General features: G+C 44.9%; 1 protein-coding gene across 1 annotated transcript in view; it reads right to left on the bottom strand.

The window, feature by feature from the left end:
* Positions 1 to 516: 516 nt before the first annotated feature.
* Positions 517 to 23,112, bottom strand: part of IRS2 (insulin receptor substrate 2) — a 26,119-nt gene continuing 3,523 nt past the window's right edge. Inside the window, exon 3 of the mRNA XM_024754024.1 lies at positions 517 to 1,230. Coding sequence (XP_024609792.1) covers positions 1,226 to 1,230 — 5 coding nt within the window. The 3' untranslated portion in view covers positions 517 to 1,225. The remainder of the gene's footprint in view (positions 1,231 to 23,112) is intronic.

Below are 23,112 nucleotides of genomic sequence, written 5' to 3'. Positions count from 1 at the left end.
CCGACACCCGCGGTAACTACCACCACACCGATACTTTCAGCACACTGAAAACATGTGCAATAGGGGTAGCCTTGTCGGGAACTTTTTTCACAAGTAACATGTACTGTAAGATTGTTTTTCTTCTTCCTGGTCTATTAATAACATAGGGGCCAGAATGCCTCTTTTATCAGTTCCTGTGTGTGTGTGTGTGTGTGTGTGTGGCTGTTGTTGAGGGCAGCCTCGTTGCCAGACACAATAGCATCATAGTAAAGATAATACATTTTAAAAGAAATCTGCCAAACCCTTGACCAGCCTTGAACCGCTAGCATGCCTACGTGAATTTTTGGTTAGAGAAATGCAAGCTCAGGATTAAGGATAGCAGAGACGTTTGAGCTTGTAAATAGGATCAAAGGCGTTTGCAATTTGAAGTACCTACATAAACATCTACAGAGAGAAGATTAAACAAGTCTGTTAAAGGTAAAAAGAGATACTCACCCCCTTCCCAGAACCCGCCCCTCCCACCCCCCCATCCCCCAGTACAGCTGATGGTTTTCCAAAGTAGGTTGCTTCAGTTACATATAATAATTATCATTTATCCATCCACCTTCAAAGTCCAATCTCAAATTTCATCTCCGTTGGGAAACGTCAGTCCCACGCTGGGCTCTGTCTGTGAGTAAACACGCAGGTACCTGGGTTGGAGTCTGACAAGCAGCTGTGTACCGGGCCTGTTCCATGAGGCAGATGACCGCGCTGGGACTCTAGGTACCCAGACGTCCTGCCGGCCCCTGACCACGCCGATCTGGCTTCACCTGGAACTGAGGTAGGACGGTGGTAGTTTTGAGAGGATGCCAGTAAATACCAGATTTTACCACTTTAATGCGAATTGGTAGAATCTCCTAGCATGCTGAGGGATATATCTGCTTTGCCAAAATGAAAATTAAGGAGAAATTAAGACACTGGCCACAACGGAAAAGGCTGATGAAAACGTCCAATTTTCTCGTGAATCACTCCTTCCGCTAATTTTGTCGAAAAACAAAACACAACACGACCAGCACAAGGATGAATGCCCCCTGTGGGAACGAGGGATAGAGATGGTTCCACGTCTAATCCAGAGGCGTCCACACGCGGTAATCACTCAGATTCAAAAGGAAACTGAGCAGCTTCAGATTTTAAAAAAATGCTGAGCATCTTCTGTTCACGTTTTTCTCTGATGTGTGTCGTCACGGGGATAAAGCCAGGCAGATCTTCACTCTGAAAGAGGAAGAAAAGAAGTCAGCGGCACCGCTGTGCACACAGAGCCATCCTACTGCGGGAGACGAGGTCCCTCTCAACCCTCCTTTACCATCTGTGTCACTTTCAGGAAATGATCCACTTTGGGAAACAAACTTTTCCTCATTCCGTTTTCCAGAGACAAGTTCAATGGGTAAACTCCCCTTCGGTTTCCCCAGGAGCAGGGCGACTGGGTTTACAGTGAGTTGTGAGATCCATAAAGTGAGGTTCACGTTTTCAATGCAAGAAAACCATTCATGATTCTACCCTTGGGAGAGGGGCTGAGCGACCTGGCAACGGCCCCTTAAATGCCCAGGTCTCAGTTCTCCGTGTGGACAGAGGGGGAGAAACCACTGCTTTCCTCACAGGGCTGCGGAGAGGATGAAAACCACGCCACGTGTCACCGCGTGTTCTCAGCTACACGGATAATGCCAATGTGGGTCGTGGTAAGAAAGTGGGAGAAGTAATATGTTCACACTTCTGCCCTCGGAAAACCCTTCCCACTGGGTACTCTATCCTGTTGCTAAAACGACCCAAGATTCAAAAATAAGCCCCCGTTACACACCCGCTTCCTCTGCCCTTGGGCGGAGCCAGCAGGACCCTCACCAGCTTCAAGTGCTCCCCTCTTTCTGGGCTGAAAGATCCAACTTCCTTAACTTTTTCCCAGTCCCCAATGTTTTCAGCATATTTTTACTGGATGTGTTTGTCCCTTTAGAGGACACACCAACTGGAGAGACTGACTGACATTTCACAGCATACTGCCTTTTTTTTCTTTTTAAGCCTCTTGGCTTTTAAACAAAAATGCCAAGTGGTTCATCACTCCCCATGCTGGTAACTACTTGGTCACATGCGTGCCCGGTGGGTCACGCCCCACCGTAAACAGAGCAGTGTCTTCCTTTGCTTAACCGGCACCTCTGAATATTCCTCTAAAATCACGCAGAATTCTGCGCTCGGCGCTCACCACACTCCTGGATTTGCTTTTTTTGTGTGTCTACTTCTTTTCTGTCCATCTTGAGTTCAGAGGACTAATCCCAGCAAGAGAGAAACTTCCAGTATCCCACAGCCAAGAGGAAGCACCTGCTCTGTAGCCCAGCAGAACCCAAACAAGAGCCTGTGTAGACACGTGCTGTCTACACGCAACATAAATACTGTACCTTTTTATGACGTTTTCAGGAGTTCCCTACAATGTGACATTTTGAGGCAGTGCCACTTCATTATTTTTAAAAAAGCTTACGTCCTTTCAGAAACGTAACAAGTAAACTGTTCAGCACGTGAAACTTAATGGAGAACAGGGTCCCAAAGTTCCTCCGAAGGGAAGACGTGTCTCCAGCTATTTTATTCATTATTGTGTTTTCTACGGCCCTAAGAGACTCTGGTGAGAACCTGAAGGTTAGCGTCCCTTAATAAATACAGCATTTGCTAAAATCCACCCGGACTTGAGTCTCACCCTAAATGAGTTTGCACTTTGTCACTCAGGCCCTGACTGTGAAAAGAACCTGACGGCCACCCTAGAGGTAGTACTACCCTGTGGGTCCACTTTCAGGTTTCTATTCAGAGTTTATTTTATTTTTAGCTAAATGTACCTAATGGTCTCCTGTTAACGCTAAAACCCCATTACCTTGAAAACAGCTAAGCAAGTAAATTCTTTAATCCCTCAAACTCAAACACACAGAGTTAATTATTGCTGAAAAACTTACGTTCCTTTACTGCAAACTCATAGGGCCACGGACATTTTTGCTCTGTGTTTAAGGATGCTTTATTGCTAGACCGTCATGAGCTCTAATCAAGTTGAATGTGTAACTCCATTTCTTTGAAGCACAAACAACACAATTGTCAAAACCTTAATTTCTAAGCACTAGCATTATGAAAGAAAAGAAGCAAGGAAATAATTCATGCATTTATTCACACAATGACCTTTCAACGTTACTTCCAATTCTGCTCCGGTGCAGGGCCTCTGGGAGGCACATGGGAGAATGATGAGGTAGAGAATGGGAGTCACGTGACAGCTGTTTTCTGGGCAGAGAAGGAAGCAACTCTTTCAAAGGTGTGCTGCCCTCTGCAAACACCTGCATTCTGAAGGATGCTCGGCTGCAGTTACCAGCAAAGGGAGAAGAAAGCTCTTCCAAGGGCACAAGAGAGATTCGGGCTGTCGGCCACCCAGTGAGTCAACTTGATGTGGGGACAGTAAGGAACATGGTCCCCTAAGATGCTGAGCCGTGGGCCGAGCAGCCCCAGGCTTCCACAGAAGGGAAGGGCCAGGGATGTGGTCCCACACATGGCCAGGGAGAGCCACGGATGACTGGGGAGGGAGGCTGAGCGTGCACGCACACACAGGTACCATCACAGGGAGGGGGATTCGTTCACGGCACGTGGGAAGGACGTGAGCAGCCTCAGGCCAAGGAGACCAGAAAGAGGACGGCCACCAGCTCAGAGACAGATGTCTGGGCGAGAGCTGTGCCGTGCTTCACATATCTAAGTGTATAGATGTGCCCTGGAGCCAACACATCAACCCAACGTGGATGCAATCTGTCTCCTACTGGGTCAGATAACAGTGGCCTTGGACGGACACCGCGAGGCAGAGAGCCTCCGAACTTCAGTCCATGCCACCCAAGTCACCTGCCACTGAAACCTCTTGGGTTCACCCCCAACTCATGGGGAGATCCTCCTGCACGCACCCCAGCAAGAATCCCGACCTAGGATCACCGGGAGGGGGCCACTCGGGGAAGATGCCTGGGATTCGGGGCTCAAGTGCGTCAAGCAAGCAGACTCTCTGCGGCCAGGCGAGCAGCCAGCCAGCAAAGCCAGACCCGCCTGCCACGAGCCGCCTCTCACTGCTGTCGCTCCATCCCGCATCCCAGGAAGAAGGGGACGGAGGCAGGAGCGCGGACCTGGGAATGTGAGCCCACTTTTGCCTTTTATTTAGTTACTTCTAAAGTAAGTTAAATTACTCCTCCCGCTGAAAATTAGTCTGCTTCAGCCAACTAGAAAAAAAAAATCTTCCAACACTGCTAGCCCATCACACTCAACTGTTAAATATGTGTGCTTCGTAACGATGAGATTCCAGCAAAATTTTATTTATTTTATGACCTATGTTAATTCTACTAGAGGCAAAGAACCAGAGATTAATTTCACAATTCCTCCACGGTGAATATCATTAAGATGGGAGACGTTCTCTGAACTGTGAGGGTACAGGGGCGACACAAAGAAGAAATAAAGGCCAGAACCGTGTGTTGCTGGTGAAAATTACAGAGTAACATGCACCAGTTCTGAATCTGCTCCTAGATGTAATGCTTCTAAAATAATTTAAATTTATTGATACACATTGCATTTGTGGTATAATTACACACCGTACTGTTCTGTAGCCTAGACATTGCTTCATAAAGAAACTCATTCATGGAACGCATCAATCTAGAGTTATTTGATTGAAAAAAAAAAAAACTTTCAGCACAAAGATTGACGTTGTTCCATATGGCGTGTCACGCAGCCCAGCTATCCTCTTCCTTTTCACTCTGTGACATATGACAAATGACGTTCATATGAGGGATACAGTCCCTTATGCAGTTACCCTAACTCCCTAGGGACCAGCGCTAATTCTGCCCTTTCTCTTCCATTTAAAAGACCAATCAGAATGCAAATGAGCCCGGGTGTTGCCAACAAAGGCCCCACCTCCAATTTGCTCTATTTTACAAAAAAAAAAAAAAAAAGGAAAGAAAAAGAAAACAATCACTGGAAAACTCTGTCCTTGAGCCCAGTGGGGAAGCTCCCTAGCCACGGAAGGCTCGGATGTCAGAACACGGCCACATCACACCACCGCCGAGCTGGCCTCCAAGATCGCAAACACTTCAGTGGAAAATGCAGTGAGTGTCAGGTCGAGGTTTTAGAAATAAATCGGTAAATGTGCTCTGGCAAATAAACTCAAGCAGCATTCTGGGAGCATGTTCTGGCTCACGGCTCTTTTTTTAAATGATTTCTTATGATTACTTGGGTTTGGATGCAGACAGAGTCCCACGTGGGGCTCCATGACACAGCAGGAGGGAACGGGGCCTGGTCTCATGGGCCTTGGATGAGCAGCAGTGGACAAAACAGACAGCAAACCCACGTAGCAGGTACCAATGACTTACTACTTTCAGGCAGATCTGAACGAGGACCAGTGCAGACACTTACGTGCATGACAAAAATGAAACATTATACTTCTTAAGATTAAAATTTATATTTCTAGTAGCAACTATGATTGGGAAAAAAAAAAAATAAACCCTATGGTGAGCCCAAACATGTCCTTCAGGTCCATTGAGACTTTTTATGTTAAACACAGAATGACGGGAGAAAATAAACTTTTCTGTTACATGAGAAATTCCTAGAAAAGTCAACCTGATAATTCAGTATCTCCTCACTTTACTAGAAGCAAAAACACTCTTAGAATATACCAAAAAAAAAGTAAGGTCGGGTGTGATAACAAGCCAGGGATTCTAAGAAAAACGGTTACTTGAACTTTGCAAGTGGAAAAAAAAAAAGTAACTTGAAAGGAAAATATGGAAGCACAGGTTTCCCAGGACAAGCAGGCTCAGTAACTGACTTCACCAACCCGACTCGTGAAAGATTCAGAAGCTTCTTGGAGTTGAGCTCATCATTTCCACTGACAATTAAAATCATTTCATCCGGAATGCTTGTTATTGAAGACATTTCCCAGCATCAAGTTGCAACTTGATGCTAATGACACAACGTGAAACAGGATGAGACAACCAAGTTCTCACGTGAGGCTGCGGTTAATGAAAGGCATCTCTCTTTCTTCAGCTCTTGTTTAATCCTTCACATAAGACCCTGTCTTAATCACCAAAGACTAGAGCAATCAGGTGTCCTAGACTGTTATCGCACTTCAAATTTCCCCCCATTGTCCAAGTTTCACCCACAGCAACCAGCATAAACTTTATAGTGAATAGCCTACACCAACTTTATGTTGTAATACTTAAGTATCCATTCCTTTTCTGTTTGTTATTGAAAAGCCTGGTGTGTGGATCCTGGAAGCTACCCTTTTAAGAGTTTTCTAGCATCATCGGAGAACTATTATCATGCCCTAACGCAAACACCCGAGAGGCAAAAATGTCCTTAAATTGCTGGTGGACCCTTCTCTTAAATTATGAAACGTTAGACCTTTTCTAGGTAAAAACCGGATGAGGAAGCCTTGGTGACTTGCCCGCTGCCTTGGAGCTGATCAGCAGGAAAGGACGATCCTTAACTTCTCCCAGAACTTTCCTCACTGCTGCCCTGGGGGCCGACAATGCAGCCCCCATTTTTGCAAATAAAAGACGGGAGGACTCGGGAAGGAGTGAGAGGAGGTCTGGAACTTCCATTTGGGTCCTGGAGTTTAAACCTTTACACGGTACCATCAGCTGTTTATCAACTCCCCAAAGACACCGAACCCTGCAAACTGTGCGTTTCTGCTTCGTGCACCTCTCTCCTGCTGGTCAAGGGCCTGGACCACCTCGGTCCCCAGCATACAGCACCTGCCTGTTAGGTCCTTCACGAAGCTCTGACGAGCTAAAGAGAAAGAAAAACCCATGTGGTTCATGCCATGTCTCATAGGCAGAAAAGCAGAATAAAATCTTCTAAAGGAGCACAGAACTTTAGGACTGTCTGAGGCCCAAGAGAAAAGAAAACCTTTGTCGTCTCACACGAGAGTGGCCTTCTAAGAGAGAGGTCAGCAGAGTACGGCCAAATCAGGTCCTTGCCTGTTTCTGGAAATAAAGTTTTATTGGAACACAGCCACGTTCATTCACTCACTTGGACACGGCTGTTTCTCACTTTAACAGTGGAGGTGAGTGATGGTGACAGAGACATTGTGTCCCAGGACACGAGGAAGACAAGGAGGAGAAAGAAGGGTAAATTTGTGAAAGTTACAACACACATTTCCATCTGCGGGTTACACCTGGAGACTAATTGATACCCCCTCTGAAAATTATCGGCAGGCTTACGTGCTTCAGAGATGCAATCCCATTGACTTAAAAGCCTGCTATCCTGTTACACACCCTACGGAGGAGGAAGCAAGTCATAAAATCATTTATGAAGCTAGCACACACTTTAGGAATTAGTTTCCCTTACTCTTCCACTTGATATTCCATGCATAATACCATAGTACCAAATAAATCTCATTATTACTAAATATATCCTACAGTACTACTCTTTCAACTTGAACATAATAAGTAAATTTATATATGATAGATCCGCAACTCAGAAAGGGCCCAAATCTCTTCTCTTGCTTGAGTCATTTGAGAATGTGACCATAAGCATTATGTTCCTACCCCCTGGAACAACATTTGGGCCAAGTGATGGAACTTGCGTTAGAATTGCAAATATCCTATGAACGGTGTAATTCTCCCTCAGGGGTATATTTTTGTACACTATAAAAATGTCTATATTGTGTCTGTCTGAGGTTCTCAAACCTAAATATTAAAGTTTTGCTATAAATTTAAGGGAATGTAGAATAACAGTTTGTTCAAAATATATCCAACCCCAGATATCCTGTTAGGTATCATTTCAAATGAACCGTTCTTTCCTTCGAATATTTAAATATTTAAGAGTTGCTACTGGGTTTTCTTCGTTTTATAATTTGATACCTTTTTTGTTTTTATTATTGAGACTGAAATAAGCATTTTCTGGAAGCCTGAAATTACGCCAAATGTAACTCAAATTACCTCTAGAACGTCACTAATAGGAAACGTACTTGTGAGGACAGTTAAAAAGGCACACCTTCAGGAATCTGAAATTTACTCTCATTTATACATAATGATAATGCAATAATTTGGAAATGTTCTGAAAACGGTATTTGTGAAGTGCTTGTCTGTCATCACAGAAAAAAAAGAAAAAAGCAAGGATTAGAAAAAATCGGGGGAAACATATTGTGACCCACCACCAGCCCAGCCAGTGCCCCGAGCTGTCTTGCTGGGCACAGACCCACAGGGCCTGAGCAGCCCCCGCCTCCAGACTGCGAGTACATTCCCTCCCATGGATGACACCTCACTGATACGGACGCCAGCGTCCTGGCTCGGGGGAAAGAACACACCTCGTGCAGACATACACCTGGCCTTTACATTGAGATGCAGGATCTCCCAGCAATGAGGAGGCTGAGGGCCGTGTCCTTTGCCCTGGCACAGGTGGACACCCATTCCTACCACCGGTCACCTCAGGAGCCTTGCGGGGAGCTCAGGAGGGACTCAGGGCAACCGTCCCCACGGCTCAAGGACATGCGAGTGTGGAGAGCCACTGGCCTCACCAGAGTCGGGGTCCCCAGGCCCAGCAGGCAGCACCCACCAGGCTGTTCCCTGTTAGGAAAATGGGGACATTATTCTTCTGCCCTAGGTTTCTCACTGGGCATGGGGAAACTACCAAAAGAGGTTTTATGCATACAGTATATGACTAAGTAGTACAAACAGGAAAAGCATATATACACACACAAAAATTGTTTTTTCCACACACGGTAAGCAGGTGCTGCTGGCAGGATGTGCACCTTGGGGCCGGGTCCTTCTGCCTTCTTCCCGCCCCTTTCAATGATGTACACGGGTAACCACACACTGCACTGTGAATGACAAAGCCCCAGGCCTGGCAGCCCTGTGCACTGGGAATCTCTGAGTACATCCATCTGCCGTCACGGCGTCTCCTCCATTCAAAACTACACCCATGAATGACGTCACCAGCAACTGCAACTTCAAGCAGTAAGTAAACAAGCCACGGATGCACAAACACCAGGGCGAAGAGCTCTCGGGGGCAAAAAGTGAATAAACTTGTTTTCATTGGCTAGAAGCGGAACAGAAGCAGAAATGTGTGGTTTTTTTTGGGGGGGGGGTAACTCAGGGCCATTTAAACCTAACAGTTCTCAGACCCTGCCCAGAGCACCCTGCCTGGGTGCTTTCTGCACGCCTCGTGCACAGGCAGCACGTGTCTCTGCATCACCGGTGAACGCACACATCCCTCTCCGCATCGCAGGGCCCGCGAGCAAGATGCCAGCGGCCGGCGGGGCCCCAGCTAGGCGGGGCCACGGGCCCCAGGACCTCTATTCCTATTCTCTCGGGGGGTCACACACGGCGGTGTCCCATAATGCAGACAGACATTTAAATTCCTCTGTAAATTCCTCTGTGGCCGAAGAGAGCGATTTACATCCAAATGGAGTACCCCTGATTGAAATTTCAGGAATGAAGAGTGGAACGTGCGAAGTTACAGACCATCTTTATGAAGTGCATTTGCTAAAAAGTAAAGTAAGACAGCAGCCGCCGACAGCCACGCCTTCCCAGGAAAGCGGGGCCAGGGGGTCCCAGGCCCCGGTGCCCCAGGCTGCAGACCACCCCCAGCTTCCCCGGCAGGCAGTGCCCGGACCAGCCAGGTGAAGCCGCCCTGCACGCTCGTTCCGCCCAAATGCTGAAATGTTTTTAATGTCCTTCACAACTTGAGCCTCAGCTGGGTACACCTGCTGAAGAGAACTTGTGCAGACTTGTCAGAGCCCAACCTAGACATTCTACTTGCTCGTTTGCTGGGAGGGACCCTGCACACCAGGGGCCTCAGACCCGGGACTTTCATCGTGGCATCGGGAGATCCGCAGAAACCTGTGGTTGGAAACTTTGGCCCCCCAGCCCCCTCCTGGAGTGCCCAGGGCCACCAGCTGTCAGACACGGAGCAGGGAGGTGCCTGCCGCTGCCCCCAGGTGGGAGGCCTTCATGCCCGGGGCTGGAGGGCACCCAGTCCTGTCCACACGGTGACACACAGGGGGACGCTGCTGGGACACCCCTGATCACAAACCCATCTCATCCTTCCCTCTTTTCCAGGGAGAAGGCAGAGGGCAGGACCAAAATACCCAGCGACATAAAGTCAGCTTCCCAAACTGCTGAAGGCTTGGAAAGGTGGGAAACGATCCATCCATCCGGTGTAAAGACGGCATTTCTTACTGATTGACACGAAAACCTTCCCGGGCTCCAAAAGCTGGGCAGGGTTTGTCTATGGCTTTTTTTCTTTTTTTGCGGCACGCGGGCCTCTCACCGTTGTGGCCTCTCCCGTTGCGGAGCACAGGCTCCGGACGCGCAGGCTCAGCGGCCATGGCTCACGGGCCCAGCTGCTCTGCGGCATGTGGGATCCTCCCGGAACAGGGCACGAACCCGTGTCCCCTGCATCGGCAGGCGGACCCTCAACCACTGCGCCACCAGGGAAGCCCTCTCTATGACTTTTAAGAATGGATTTAAAGAAGACATGCCTTCCCAACCACCTCTTTAGGAATCAAAAACACAAACTCCAGACTGAGCAGACGACCACTTGATAGACCACAGTGACACCCAATACATCACACACACAGGCCCCTCCCCTCCAGAAAAGCATCACGCAGACAGGGATGTCCTGTCCGGAGAGATCACTTCCGCCTTTTCACATTTAGCAGCGCTATGATTCTGTGACACTCGGTCTCTATGAATTAACATAAAATAACTTATTTTCTCCATTCTCCTTAGAGGGCAGCTGGCCATTCTGCAAAATCTACTCGTTGTATGGAACTGAACATGAATGGGGCGTAGGCTTCAAAGTGACCGAAACAGAAGAAGCAGAATAAACTTGCCCATTCATTGTAACTTTTACTATATTTACAAATTGGTTGTTTCAATAGGCTCACATAAAGAAATATTAATATTTAGCCATTATCATTCTTTGGAGATAAGCTTGAATTGGAGCCTTATTTGACTTGCCCGTACTTCACACATTTTGCACAGATCTGACAAGACTACACGTGAATCAAGTTATTTACAAGTCTATGCTAGCAATCTGCTTGTAGGGCGAGAGTGGCAGACACAGAGGGGGAAGCACAGCCCCCCCAGCCATGTGTCCCCTCTGAGACCCTGGGTGTTGGTCACAGACCTCCCCCCAACGTGAACACGCAGCCTCCCGCCATCCACCCCTTCCTGCTCTGACTCCTTACACATCAAATTCTGAAGAATGACTTTAAGAGACCCACGAGCATAAGCGTGTTTCCTAAAATATACACTGGACAGAGAAAATGCAAATTTCACACTTCCGGTCTGGACAAAGTAATAGCAACCCCTACAAGGAGGAACGACTACTAATACAGTAGAAATAAATAATTAGATGGGATCGTCATTTTTCTCGTTTGAATGGATGAGCTTCAAGACACTTCATGCAGGCCATCCCTTTTTTAGGTATCTCAGAAAAATTAAGTAAAACCGAGCTTATGTTCTGAAGGTAGACCTAAACACATGTCAAGTCCTTAAAGTGACATAAGCTACAAATAGCCATAAAGTCCACGTACTAAGGGTGCGGTTTCTCCACAGAAAGGCTAGAAGAAGGGGAGGGTCTTTATCCACACGCGGTACTAGCTTTTCTGGACGTCTTACCCCCCTTAACTCCAAGCTCACCCCCATCGGTGCTTCCACGTTGAGGCCCAATCTCCATGAAATACATGGAATAATGACTTTTCTATCATTTTAGTTTCCCAATCAGCTGATGAAGAAAATCAATTTGTTGCAGAGCCTGAATTTCACGCTCCTTACCGGAAAGCACACTGTGTGGATGGATGCCCTGGGGAGGGGGAGTTGGGAGTAACTGACCCAGTTTTTCAAAGGAAGCCACTGGGGGTTCTGAGAAGACACAGAACCAGGAAGCAGCGAGCCGACCAGAGCATAGTTCCCTACAGCCCGGCAGAGGCTCCCCTGAGGTCCACTGCTAGACCCCTTCACCCTCGGGTGGTTCCTTTAAAAAATAAGGGTAAGGGCAAGAACGTTCCCTCCTTGGAGGTTCTGAGGATGAAACACCATCTAAACATGTTATAAGGTGCTTTACAAATAACGTCTGTGCAACCGAGCATGTAATTCCACGACCAGACACTTGTGCTTTGATGGCACTGTTTATCTTGTGACAATTTCCCTCTGCCTTCCCCAGTGCAATAACATCTCAGCATATTCCTTCCCCCAGAAACTTTCAGGTCTTTTCACCTTTTACATCATGTTTTTGAGAAAGAAAGTCAGGAGTTGACATATACCACACTAAGTGGAAAAAGATGCTATGGCGAAATGATATGAAAAGTTTTTAAACACTTCACATACTGTTCCAAAGAAACTATATTTTCCATCTTCGCTGTTGAACATGAACAAAGTCTTTACACTGGTTGACCAGGCTCTACACGTCACGTTTCATTGTTAGTTCCTTCTCATCACCTGCTACTCTCTCCCTGCTCCCTCTTGGTCAGCTACACGGGTCTCCTTCTGATCCTGGGACACACCAGCAACTTTCTGCCCCAGGGCCTTTGCACAGTTAGTCACTCCCTTTGCTCATATGACTCTCCCCCTAAATATCTATAGGACTTGCTTCCTCTCCACCTTCTCCCTCTCTCTTCCCTGCTTTGTTTTCTGGAGCACTTGTTACTACCTACACTACTTCATGCTCCGAACACATGTCATCATTACATTTATTTCCTTGTTTCAAAGGTAGGCTTGAAGATTCGGTACTTTTGGTTTTGGGTTGTTTTTTCTTTGTTTGTTTTAGCTTGGAAGCCAAACCTCTTTCTTTCTAGCCTGAGCTGTAATTTTTTTTCAAATGGGTGAAATAGTTTTAAAGTATGCAACATGTCACAATTAGCATCTCTGTAATGAAAAAATAAGAAAACGTAACCATTTGGTTAAATCTGAAAGCTGAAGGAAGATGCTAACCTTTCCCGCCTCTGTCTCTCCTGCCCCACAGGCCACCTTTCTATCCTCCCAAGGAGCCCTTAAGGGAAGTTCCTATCATTTCTTTGTTGGCTTTTTTTGGGGAAAAACAGATAAAACACACACTTTTTAAAAAGGCTCAGAGCTGCCTGCACGTGGTTTCAGGTGTGTCTTAAGAAAACAGAACTCTACTTGGAAATTAATAGGACGTCTGAAAATTAAGCAATTTTGAAGCCTACACTCTAAATAGAACTGTGATCACATGAAATGTCTGTGGATCATTTATGAGGAAAAAAACGAACTAAAATCGAAATGTTGGCTTCTCACGGACAGGCAGCAGCACTGAGCACATCTTACGTGTGAGTTTTCTCAGCTTTGCAGCTACGCATGCTTCCCATCACACAGACTACAGGTGAGCGTCCTTCTTTGGCAAGAGCTGAGGGTGAGCAGGGAAGCCTCAGAAGGTACGCGAGAGGGAGTCCACTAACCTCGTGAAGTTTCTGGAATCCAAAGGCTAACAGCAAAGACAGAGCACACAGAGAGATACTGGGAGTTCTGAGGCGAGGCTACCCAGAGCTCAGAGAGGCTGACAGCTCGGAGCCGGGGCCCAGCAAGATCAAACCTGTGGTTTCTTGGAGGAGAAAACTGATGTGGAAATTCCACCTCACTGGATGGACCCCAAGCGTGTGTGTGGCACTGGGGCACTACACGTTTGAGTGGTTCCACCAGACTTTTCCAGCAAGGACACCTGCAGTCCCAGCAGGGACAGCCCATCCTGTGTCTTTGGCCAAGAACGGCTCAAGAATAAATTCAGAGATGAATTCTGAACATTCCAGCTGAACGGCACGGACTCCAAACTCGTGAAGATGCATGCTTAACCCAGAGTTATTCTAGGAACTGAGTTGAACGCTCCACACGTTTAACTTGGGTTAAACTTGGGTATTTTACTGCGGTGCTTATTTCATTGAGAACTAAATCTACTCATAAACCAGCACTACCCACAAGCTAAACCACAAATAACAGTAAGAGGTAAAATGGAATTAAGATCTGTCCGTGCTACTGCGTCTTTACAATTTTGATTATGACCCTCAGCACCAAAATGTCAGAATCTATCAGTATTTGGAAGCTACTGCAAACTTTCAACTTGAAAAGAAAATGTTCATTTCAAAAACTTGTCAAAATAAATAAAATCGAAAAACTGTTTCAAAATTCATGAATGTTTGTATTTATAGAAGTGGATCAATATTTCATATCGAATATTTCCACACAGTTCATTATTAAAAGTTTAAATTTTTGTTTATTCAACCAGTTAAAGTGAGTTTTCTGAAACTGACTGAGATAAACGTCCACTCTGGTTTTATAATATTCTAAAGAAAGAAGAAATACAGATTTTGCTGTTTCGCAACTAAGATACTTTGCAAAAACGCACCTAAATATTTTCAGCTGAACTGTACATTTCTTATAAGTCTAATTGGTGAACTAAGTTTCACCAAACTTATTTGATATAAATATTTGATAAAGTATTTGTTTAAAAAATTTGATATAACTGGAAGAGCTTATGAGTAGCTCATGGATTTGTTTTGTTTCATTTGCATAATACCAAAAGTATTAGTTTAGGTCCCTTTCATGCTGGAAAACATTTTTTAAATTACCTGCATCATACAAGAATAAAACAGAAGCATAACACCACCACAAATCACAGTAGCAAATTATCTTTTAAAAAAATGCATCCAGGCTGTGGTATAAGAAACTGACCACTTTCCTCTTCTAGGAGTTCTTGTTGCCTTAGTACTTCAGGAGCTCTGGCTGTACGTCCATCTCTGATTTTCAAACAAAATCAATGTGCACAGCACCCTCTAGTCCATGCCCTGTTTAATCCTGCTTACTGCCTGGAGTTTCTAAAATACTATATGCACAGTTTTTAAATTTAGTAAGAACGTCCTGGCCTGTTTCCAAAACTTCTCCCCCAGCTGACAATTCCCTCCATCCATCCGTCCATCCGTCTATCCATCCATCCATTCATCCACCCACGTTGGGCTCCAGAAGCCCTCCAGGAAGAAAGAAGCAGGGGACCACAGGGGGCCTGAGCTGGGCCTGGCAGGGCAGAAAACGGCTGCGTCACTCACATGACAGGTTGGGGAGGCTTCTACGACCTGGGGATCCACGGGCACCAGACGGTCACTGAGCTCAGCCTCTATTTTCAGTTGCTTTCCATCACTAGCACGGGGCCAGGAAGAGCTCCGTCCCAGGTCCTCCGAGGAAGACAAGTTTTCACAGAAGGGATCCAGACCTCATCCGGGGAAAGACTACCGGGTTTACTTACAAACACTCCCCACATAGCACATCAGCATCTTTATTCCCGTCCGCTTTCCACCTAACTGGGAAAGTGCTCCACAGAGCCAATGCCCCCTGACAGGGTCCTCTGAGCTTTGCTTTCTTCTTCTCCTGAGAAGCAGTTTCATCACTCCATTCATTCCTGACAGGGGGACAAGCATTCCCGTTTTGTTACCCTGCGCCGCTGGCCGCCAGCGATGCTGGGTGGATTACTGGCGCGCGTGGCTTCTAATGGCAGGCGTGTGGCCGTCTGCTAGGAAGGAAGTGCTCTCTCTGCGGATGCTGGAGAGACTGGCAGCTCGTGTAAACACAGCCCTGAACCACTCCCCAGAGCACAAGGCTATAGATTCCCGACCACGCTTTTTCAAACATGGATAGCTGTTGTGTGAGCTGTTACGTTTATGTCTTCTTTTATGCCTTTCAAAGGGGGGTTAGAATCACATCTTAGGAAGGCAGTGCCTTCTGAAAAACCATTTTTCATCCCATAACAATGAAGTAAGTTTTTTCTCGGAAAAAAATAGAAGATCTTAAAAACAAGAAGGGCACCGGTGAGATAATCCACTCCCCAGAAGATCACCACCTAGCAACCCCTGATTATTCATGGGTCCTTAGGCAAATTCTAAAATGGTTCGTTTTCAAATAGACTCATCATCAAATAGAGTGATGACTCGTCATGAAACAGCTTCTTAGGAGACTGCTAATGGCCTTATTCATAATGACGAGTATAGGGTATTTCACTTAGAGAAGAAATGCATCTTAAGGACCCCTCAAGGAATGAATGAAAACACAGCCCCATTAGATGTCAGATCAGGGCCCCAGGATGACCCACTGATAAAGAAAAATGACTTACATTTTCCCAGATCACAGAGGCCTTTCGATTTGAATTATCCCAAGAATTTTCTTTCTTCCTCTTTTCTTTTTTTTTTTTTAAACACAAGTAAGCACATGATCTTAAATGTCTGCCAGGCCTTCACCCTTCTGCCACATCAGAAAACACTGCCCACGTGGGCATCAGTAGCCTATTTCTCTAACTTACAGCATTCTTCCTTATTCAAGTGTCTGCTTTCCTCTAGTTCTGTCCACCAGCATACCTTGTAGCATATGCATGAAGCCATTTCCTGCAAGGCTCCCAAATCAAAAAACAAATAGCACTTCTACAAACAATAAATCATTCTAGAGGGAACAGGCCATATCCTAGGAGAAAGGTATTCATCTCCACACAAAGGCCCACAGAGACAGAGCAAACCGTATTCTTTCCTGATAATATTTACAAACATCTCTACCCGCTAATTAAATCAGTGACCTTGGAAAAGACGCACGACCTCCCTCGGCCTCTGTCTTCACAACCTTAAAATGAGTTACATTAGACGGATGGTTCTCAACTCCTCTCCCTCAAAATGACCTTGTATTTTTTTTTCCTGTCCCCACTCTGTGTGGAGAGAGTTTTCAAGCATTTAGTGTTGTGGGGGGTGGGGGGGTATCTTATCATGTACGATATACAGTTTGCTTTACTGAAACAAAGACAGCTGGAGGAATATAAGTTTTCCAACTCTGCAGACCACTGGAAGTCCAGGAAGAGAGCCTGAGAGGCCCCAGAAGAGACGACCAACCAACATTTTGATTCAGCTCTAAAATTCACCAACATCACAAGAGCTCTGAAAACAATGTCGAATCCTGAGCTCTTCCAACTGGCAGGTGTGGAAAACAGTTTTAAAAATGAAGGGGACTTCCCTGGTGGTCCAGTGGTTAAGATTTTGCCTTCCAATGCAGGGGGTGCGGGTACGATTCCTGGTCAGGGAGCTAAGATCCCACATGCCTCGCGGCCAAAAAACCCAAACATAAAACAGAAGCAATATTGCAACAAAGTCAATAAAGACTTTAAAAGTGGTCCACATCAAATAAACACCAAAAACAAAAAAAAGAGGGAGCTTTCTGAAACTAACATGACCTTGTAAATCAACTGTACTACAATAAAAATTAGAAAATAAAATAAATACATTTTAAAAAAATGACAGAGCTTTCCTTTATTGTCCAGTCTTCCTGCTTTTAGCTGTCCCCATCTTACTCTGAATGAATAACGTGTGGAAGAAAAGAGAGAGAAATTAAGTTACTGCCACCAAGTGAAATAAAAACCCAGCTGCTAACTTGAAAGCTGCCTAAGGCCGATCGACAGTAAAATCCCAAGGTCACTATTGTATATGAGCTTCCAAAGTAGACAGTGTGTAGGACTTGGATAAGATGGGATATAAAATAAAGAGTACTGGTACAACAGCATCTTCGTGTGGTTCAACCCATCACTACCCTTTTCTGTCTCAGGGATTCCCAGGCAAGTCACTGGGACTCTCTAAGCTGCAGGTTCCTCGTTCCAAAAATGGAGATCCAGGCGGCCCTCCTATGACACACGGCTTTTGGAGTATTACGTGAGACTTTATGTATGAAAATGTCTTAACCCTATAAAGTGGAAAAAAAAAAAACTTTTTGGATTTTAAACACTTCTTTTGATTGAAAGGGGAGAGGGGCATGCAATTATCTTTCAATATTGATCAGAACAACGGTTACGTTTTCATCCATCTCATCGACTTTAGTAGCATTCTTTCAAAATCATTCACTGTCCACCAAGTTTTGGGGATTGTTAGTTACACTTATAATTTGGAGGCAAAAGATGGGTGGATTTAAGTAAGTACTTTTGAATTTGCATAGAGAAAGCCCTGTGTTGCATTCATAAATATTAAAGACTATGCACTGATTCTATGCAAAAGTGTTAAGTCATTCTTGAGCTATACATATGGATTTTAAGGTAATCATTAAAATCACTAATCTAATGAACTCTATCATAATACCTATTTTTTTCACATTGGAAAGATTGAAATTTAGTACTATACCATAGTAACTCACTCAAGCAGTTGTACTAACAATACCATATGGATCGATTAAAGTAACAGTAAAACTATAGTTATACTTAAGGTTATAACGTTTTAACGCGATTAGAGAACACATTCTTATTCAGTATTGGAGCTTCAATTATGAAAATAATACCCACATCCAGCCTCTTGGAGCACAACTGGATGAGATATTATGAAGCTACACACATGTATACACACACACACACCCCACCCCAAAATAGTAATTATTTATTTCCCCCGAATTTGGTACTCTTTAAAACTGATACTAAAAAGCCCAGTATTTACAAAATGCCGTACACGTAATCATTCATCTTTAAGGTGTATCATGGATCACAATATTTGACCAAATATTCCAAATTTCAGTAAAACCACCATAAGCAAATCGCATCTCTGGGCATAAATATCACGTATGGCGTAAGAAAACTGGGCCAAGTCTGAAGACACGTTCGCCTGATCAACTTTTACGAAGTCTCTGGACAGGTAAAAGCGACCTGATACAAAGTTAACATTTCCTAGTCCAATAGAAAAGACATTCAGAGCCGCTAACTTAACCGCTGTTATCATTTGTAAACGTGCAGCCTGTAAGTCTCAACCCAACTCCATTTCAGCAGAATGCAATGAATTCCATTCTGACGCAACGAATTCAATTAAAGGAGACGGCCAAGCACAGAAGCACCTTGTGTTATTCGCACCCAGAGTGAAATGCTAGTGTCCAACAGACCCCAGCTCTATTCACGCTTTCTTCTGTGCCCGTTATTTCAGCGCACAGTTCATGTAAGTCTCTGCAGCCACATCTACAAAGAAATTTCAGGAGCAATGAGCAGCCTCAGCATTTCCTCCATCTTGAGTGATGACTTCACCAGTTCTCTTCAGAAAAAATCTACCGCTGAACTCTGTCTACAATAATCGACCTGGAGTGATTCAGAATAATCACTGCCACCTTGAAGAATACGTTCAAATTAATGAAACGAATACAGAAAGAATCTTCCCATTGAAATGTGGCTATTCTCATAAAACCTACCACCTGATCGATAACATGTTTATATCCACTGATCTTGGAGGTTCAGAAAATTCCGTTTGGTGGATAAGAATGCCAGCATTCAAAGGCCTTGCCCAACTTGTATGGAAACATGCATTCTGCTCATGTCTGCAGTAGATAAAGTCTGAAGAAAATTCACCTATCACAGGAGCCCCAGTGAAGACCGGGCTGTGGGGACGGGCACGCTGGGCCCCTTCCCTCCGAGCTTCCCCAACTTGGTGTACTTGGCAAAGCAGATAAAGGAGTCAAGGTACATTTTCCCTTAAGTTTCTGAGGTGAAATGGGAACACCTGATTCTGCGCTACCCAAAAAAACAAAACAAAAAACCCTCTCCACTTGCCAAATCTGATACCAAAAGTTAACCGGCTCTTGGGACTCTGCTTCTACAGAAAACGCATTAGTGGGAATTTTAACAGAAAACCCATTATCCCTGTGCTGGTCCTGAAACTTTCGCAAGTTCTTTTCAGAAAGAGATTCATTTTAATACTAAGAGTTCTAAAGAAAATAAAGCATTAATTACCTATGAAAATTCCTCTTCTGGGGGTTAGTGGGCCTGTGGAAGAACAAAAGAAACGCTGGAGGTTTTCCTACCCAGTTTGACAACCAGTCAAATCAAAACAGGGCAGGAGTGATCACCCTCATTAAATCAACCCTGAAGACTGAAGCCCCAGGCCAAACAATGGCCGATTCAGCAACTAACAGTCTAAGGGTTCTGCTTTTCTCATAAGGCGCCCCATATTAGGAGCAATACTGTCAATTTTAAAAAATCTATATTCCAGTTACACGTTTTTCATCTTGACACTATCTCTTACAACCACGTCGCAAAAGGTCATCAGAAAGTACGGTCCTGATGTAGTTTCAGGATGGGAATGCTCTTTTCCTTAATTGTTATTTTACTCTGTAATTTAAAACACTACTTCGTGACAATTGATAATTATCTAGGAAAAGAAAAGTCTCAAGTGAAACAAAGAGGGGGAAAAAACAATGGTTCTCGGAGACTGGAGTAAAACCAGCCACCAAAACAGAGAAGGCCTGAATTTCTTAGGAAGGTACCGGCTCCACGTTCAGACAACTTTGAGCATCCTGGTTTTTAATTTAAGAACACCCGTTTACAAAAGTGTCTTTCCTGTACATAAGTATCAGTAGCATCGCTGGATTTATTAACACGTTTCTTTAGAGGAGCTGAACAGCTCCGGATGTTGACAACCTCCTGGGCCTCCCAGGGGCCCTGAGCACACAGGAGGAGAGGGTTATAAGGACCCCATTCTACAGACAGAGAAAGTGAGAAAGAGGGATTAAATGGCTTTCCTCTCTCGCACGTGACTCACACAGCACAGCAACTAGACACCTGGCTTCCTGATTCCTGGGCTAGTGTTCCACACACCCTGCTTCCTGCTCCGAAGTACTATTTTGGTAAAGGTTTCTCTTTCAATAAAGGAACTAGAACAAGTCATGTGACTTCCATTCAGGAAAGCCTGTGTGTGTTTTCATTAGCACCTTAGTTGTCTGTTCCTGGGAACGGGGTGGGAACAGGGCACGGATTACCTTATTATGACAAGAGCTAGCCAACCAAAGCAGAAAAGCTTGCACGACAGGAAAAATAAAGCGTGTGTGGTTTGTCAAGTCATCTCCTTGGAGTTCTAAAAATATTCAAGCCCCTTGCTTTAAGACTTCAACAGACAATACTTTTAAACGTGCCTTGTGACTCTGTTGCCCCTTCAGAAACAATTGTGTTGCTCTCTCATCCCTTGATTCTTTCACTGTGGGAGGTGAATAAACAGTCCTTTTATGGAACAAATTTAAATACAGATGCTTTCGGGGTAATTCTTATCTAATCTGCCTTGTACCTGCACGTAAACCAATTCTAGAACAAAAACCCCACTAAAGAAAAATAGCAAAATAGCACAGTTTATGGTACACACCGATCTATAACCCTAACGACCAAATATATAAAGTTCATTTTAAAAAGTGGTTTTAAAGCACAGTGACTCCAGTAGCATAGTTTCAGTTCCCAAACAACAATACTCTAAAGATTGGTTGTATTTTTTCCCAAACACACCCACAAAACACAGGGTAGGTAACCTTCTCCCTGCTCCCAAGTAAGATGCATAGTTTCGAGTTAAATTTGTACCTGCTCTGCAGGACCTACAAATACATACACACCCATCTGTGTCAATCTAAGGCGTGCTAACTTTTTAACTGGCTCCACCACTGAAATCCCACCGCCATCCCCAATTCTATTGGAAACAACCATCAAACACTGCTGGGACCTTACCTCTTTGTCACCACCTCTCCAAATACCAAACGCTACCCCCCAAGGGACCCCGAATGGTTCCACTTCAGTGTAACTCGTTAAGTTTTTCCACGCAGAACCCAAGGAGCTGGATGTGGAAACACGGCCACTTCCGAGAGTCAGGGCAGCACACCCAATGACTCAGGAAGTTCATTTTCCATTTTATCTTCAAAGAAATGCTTTGCAAGTCTTCCTTCCATAAATCATGCTCTCAGACAACACTTATCTCCCGTGAACTTTTTATTTAGGAGCATCACAGACAAATGTCTACGCGTAAACGTGAGTTCAGTAAAAGTGGATCTTCATTCTGGGTTTATCTACAGTCCCTTTCTGGCTCCACAAAATGCAACTTAGTTTCCCTGTTAATTAAGATGAGATGCTCGTCTTCCCTCCCCTACTGTTCTCTGTGCTCAAATTAGTTTACTAGAAATCCATTTAGCATGTAGTCCTTTTTTTCAAAAAAAAAAAAAAAAAGGGGTTTGGGCACAATGGACCAATTGTAGTTATCCATTTTGCTTAAAAATAGTCTTTTTTCCTTCTTAAGAGAGTGTTTACGTTAACGCCCACAGAGACTCTGGACAACCAGCAATCCAAAGCGATCTCTCATCTTTGTTCAGCCACCACCGAACATACAAACTGCTGTTCTGATTTCAGAATCCTGAATCCTATAAGTTGTAAGGAATTTTATACTGGTGGGAAATCTGAAACAAAACAGGCCAAATCAGGCCTCTCATAAACTTATCTCTTGCGGTTTAACATGTTCCCGCATCTGAAAAGGGCATTATATTAGACGTGAATCACGTTTCTTAAAGTATCTACTTTATCGGAAAGGCCTTGAATCCTTTCAGGCCTGGAGGTGCACGCTCCAGCTCGTTCGCCCTGTGACTGCAAGAAACACCTCCCAGGGCCCTCCTCAATCCAGTCCAGGTTTTTCCCGCCTACTCCACCAGAAGCAGTAAGAGGTGTTGTGTTCTCAGGCTGTTTTTCTGATTAGAATCAGATTTCAGCAAAATGTACTTTCCTGCTCATGATGGCCTGTACCCATTCCTGTGTGTACAGATCTCTCCTCCACTCAAGTCTAGTTACGCTGGTGTGTTTATCTGGTCTGCATCTTGGACGGCAGCTAATCATCCTTCAAGTCCCAGACACACGCGCAATTTTTCAGATGCACCTGCAGGGCTTAAGTTAACTCCAAGCAAAGCGACCTTCCGCTGAGCGTCGTTTATGGGACACATCCTGACAACTTCCAGGGGGCTTCGTTAGATGCTGAAGCACCGTGCTCTGATAGCTCTCCGTGACTCTTTTCATCTTGTGTTCCACAATTTTAATAAAAAAGCAGGTAGCGTTTCCTCTGTTATATTGGATTTCCAGGGTATCCACTCTACAGCTATAACTTTAAATCCCATGGATACTAGAAAACACATGCTGGATTTAGATGGCATTAGAGGGCTCTGTTCACTTTTAGAAAAAAAGGTGTACGGATCCCCAAGCTACCTCAATCGTCACCCTGTAACCCTTGCAGACTGCTGACCTCGGGCTAGCATCTAAGCCGTGTTCACTGCTCTGTGTTCTGCGGTTCCCACAAAGCCTCTATCTTCCTGACAACGCTGC

This window comes from Neophocaena asiaeorientalis, unplaced genomic scaffold, assembly GCF_003031525.2.
Source record: "Neophocaena asiaeorientalis asiaeorientalis breed wild unplaced genomic scaffold, Neophocaena_asiaeorientalis_V1.1 scaffold684, whole genome shotgun sequence".
In the NCBI taxonomy this organism is placed as follows: Eukaryota; Metazoa; Chordata; class Mammalia; order Artiodactyla; family Phocoenidae; genus Neophocaena; species Neophocaena asiaeorientalis.
The sequence above is the reverse complement of the archived record's forward strand: the minus strand, read 5'-3'. Positions and strand labels throughout refer to the sequence as shown.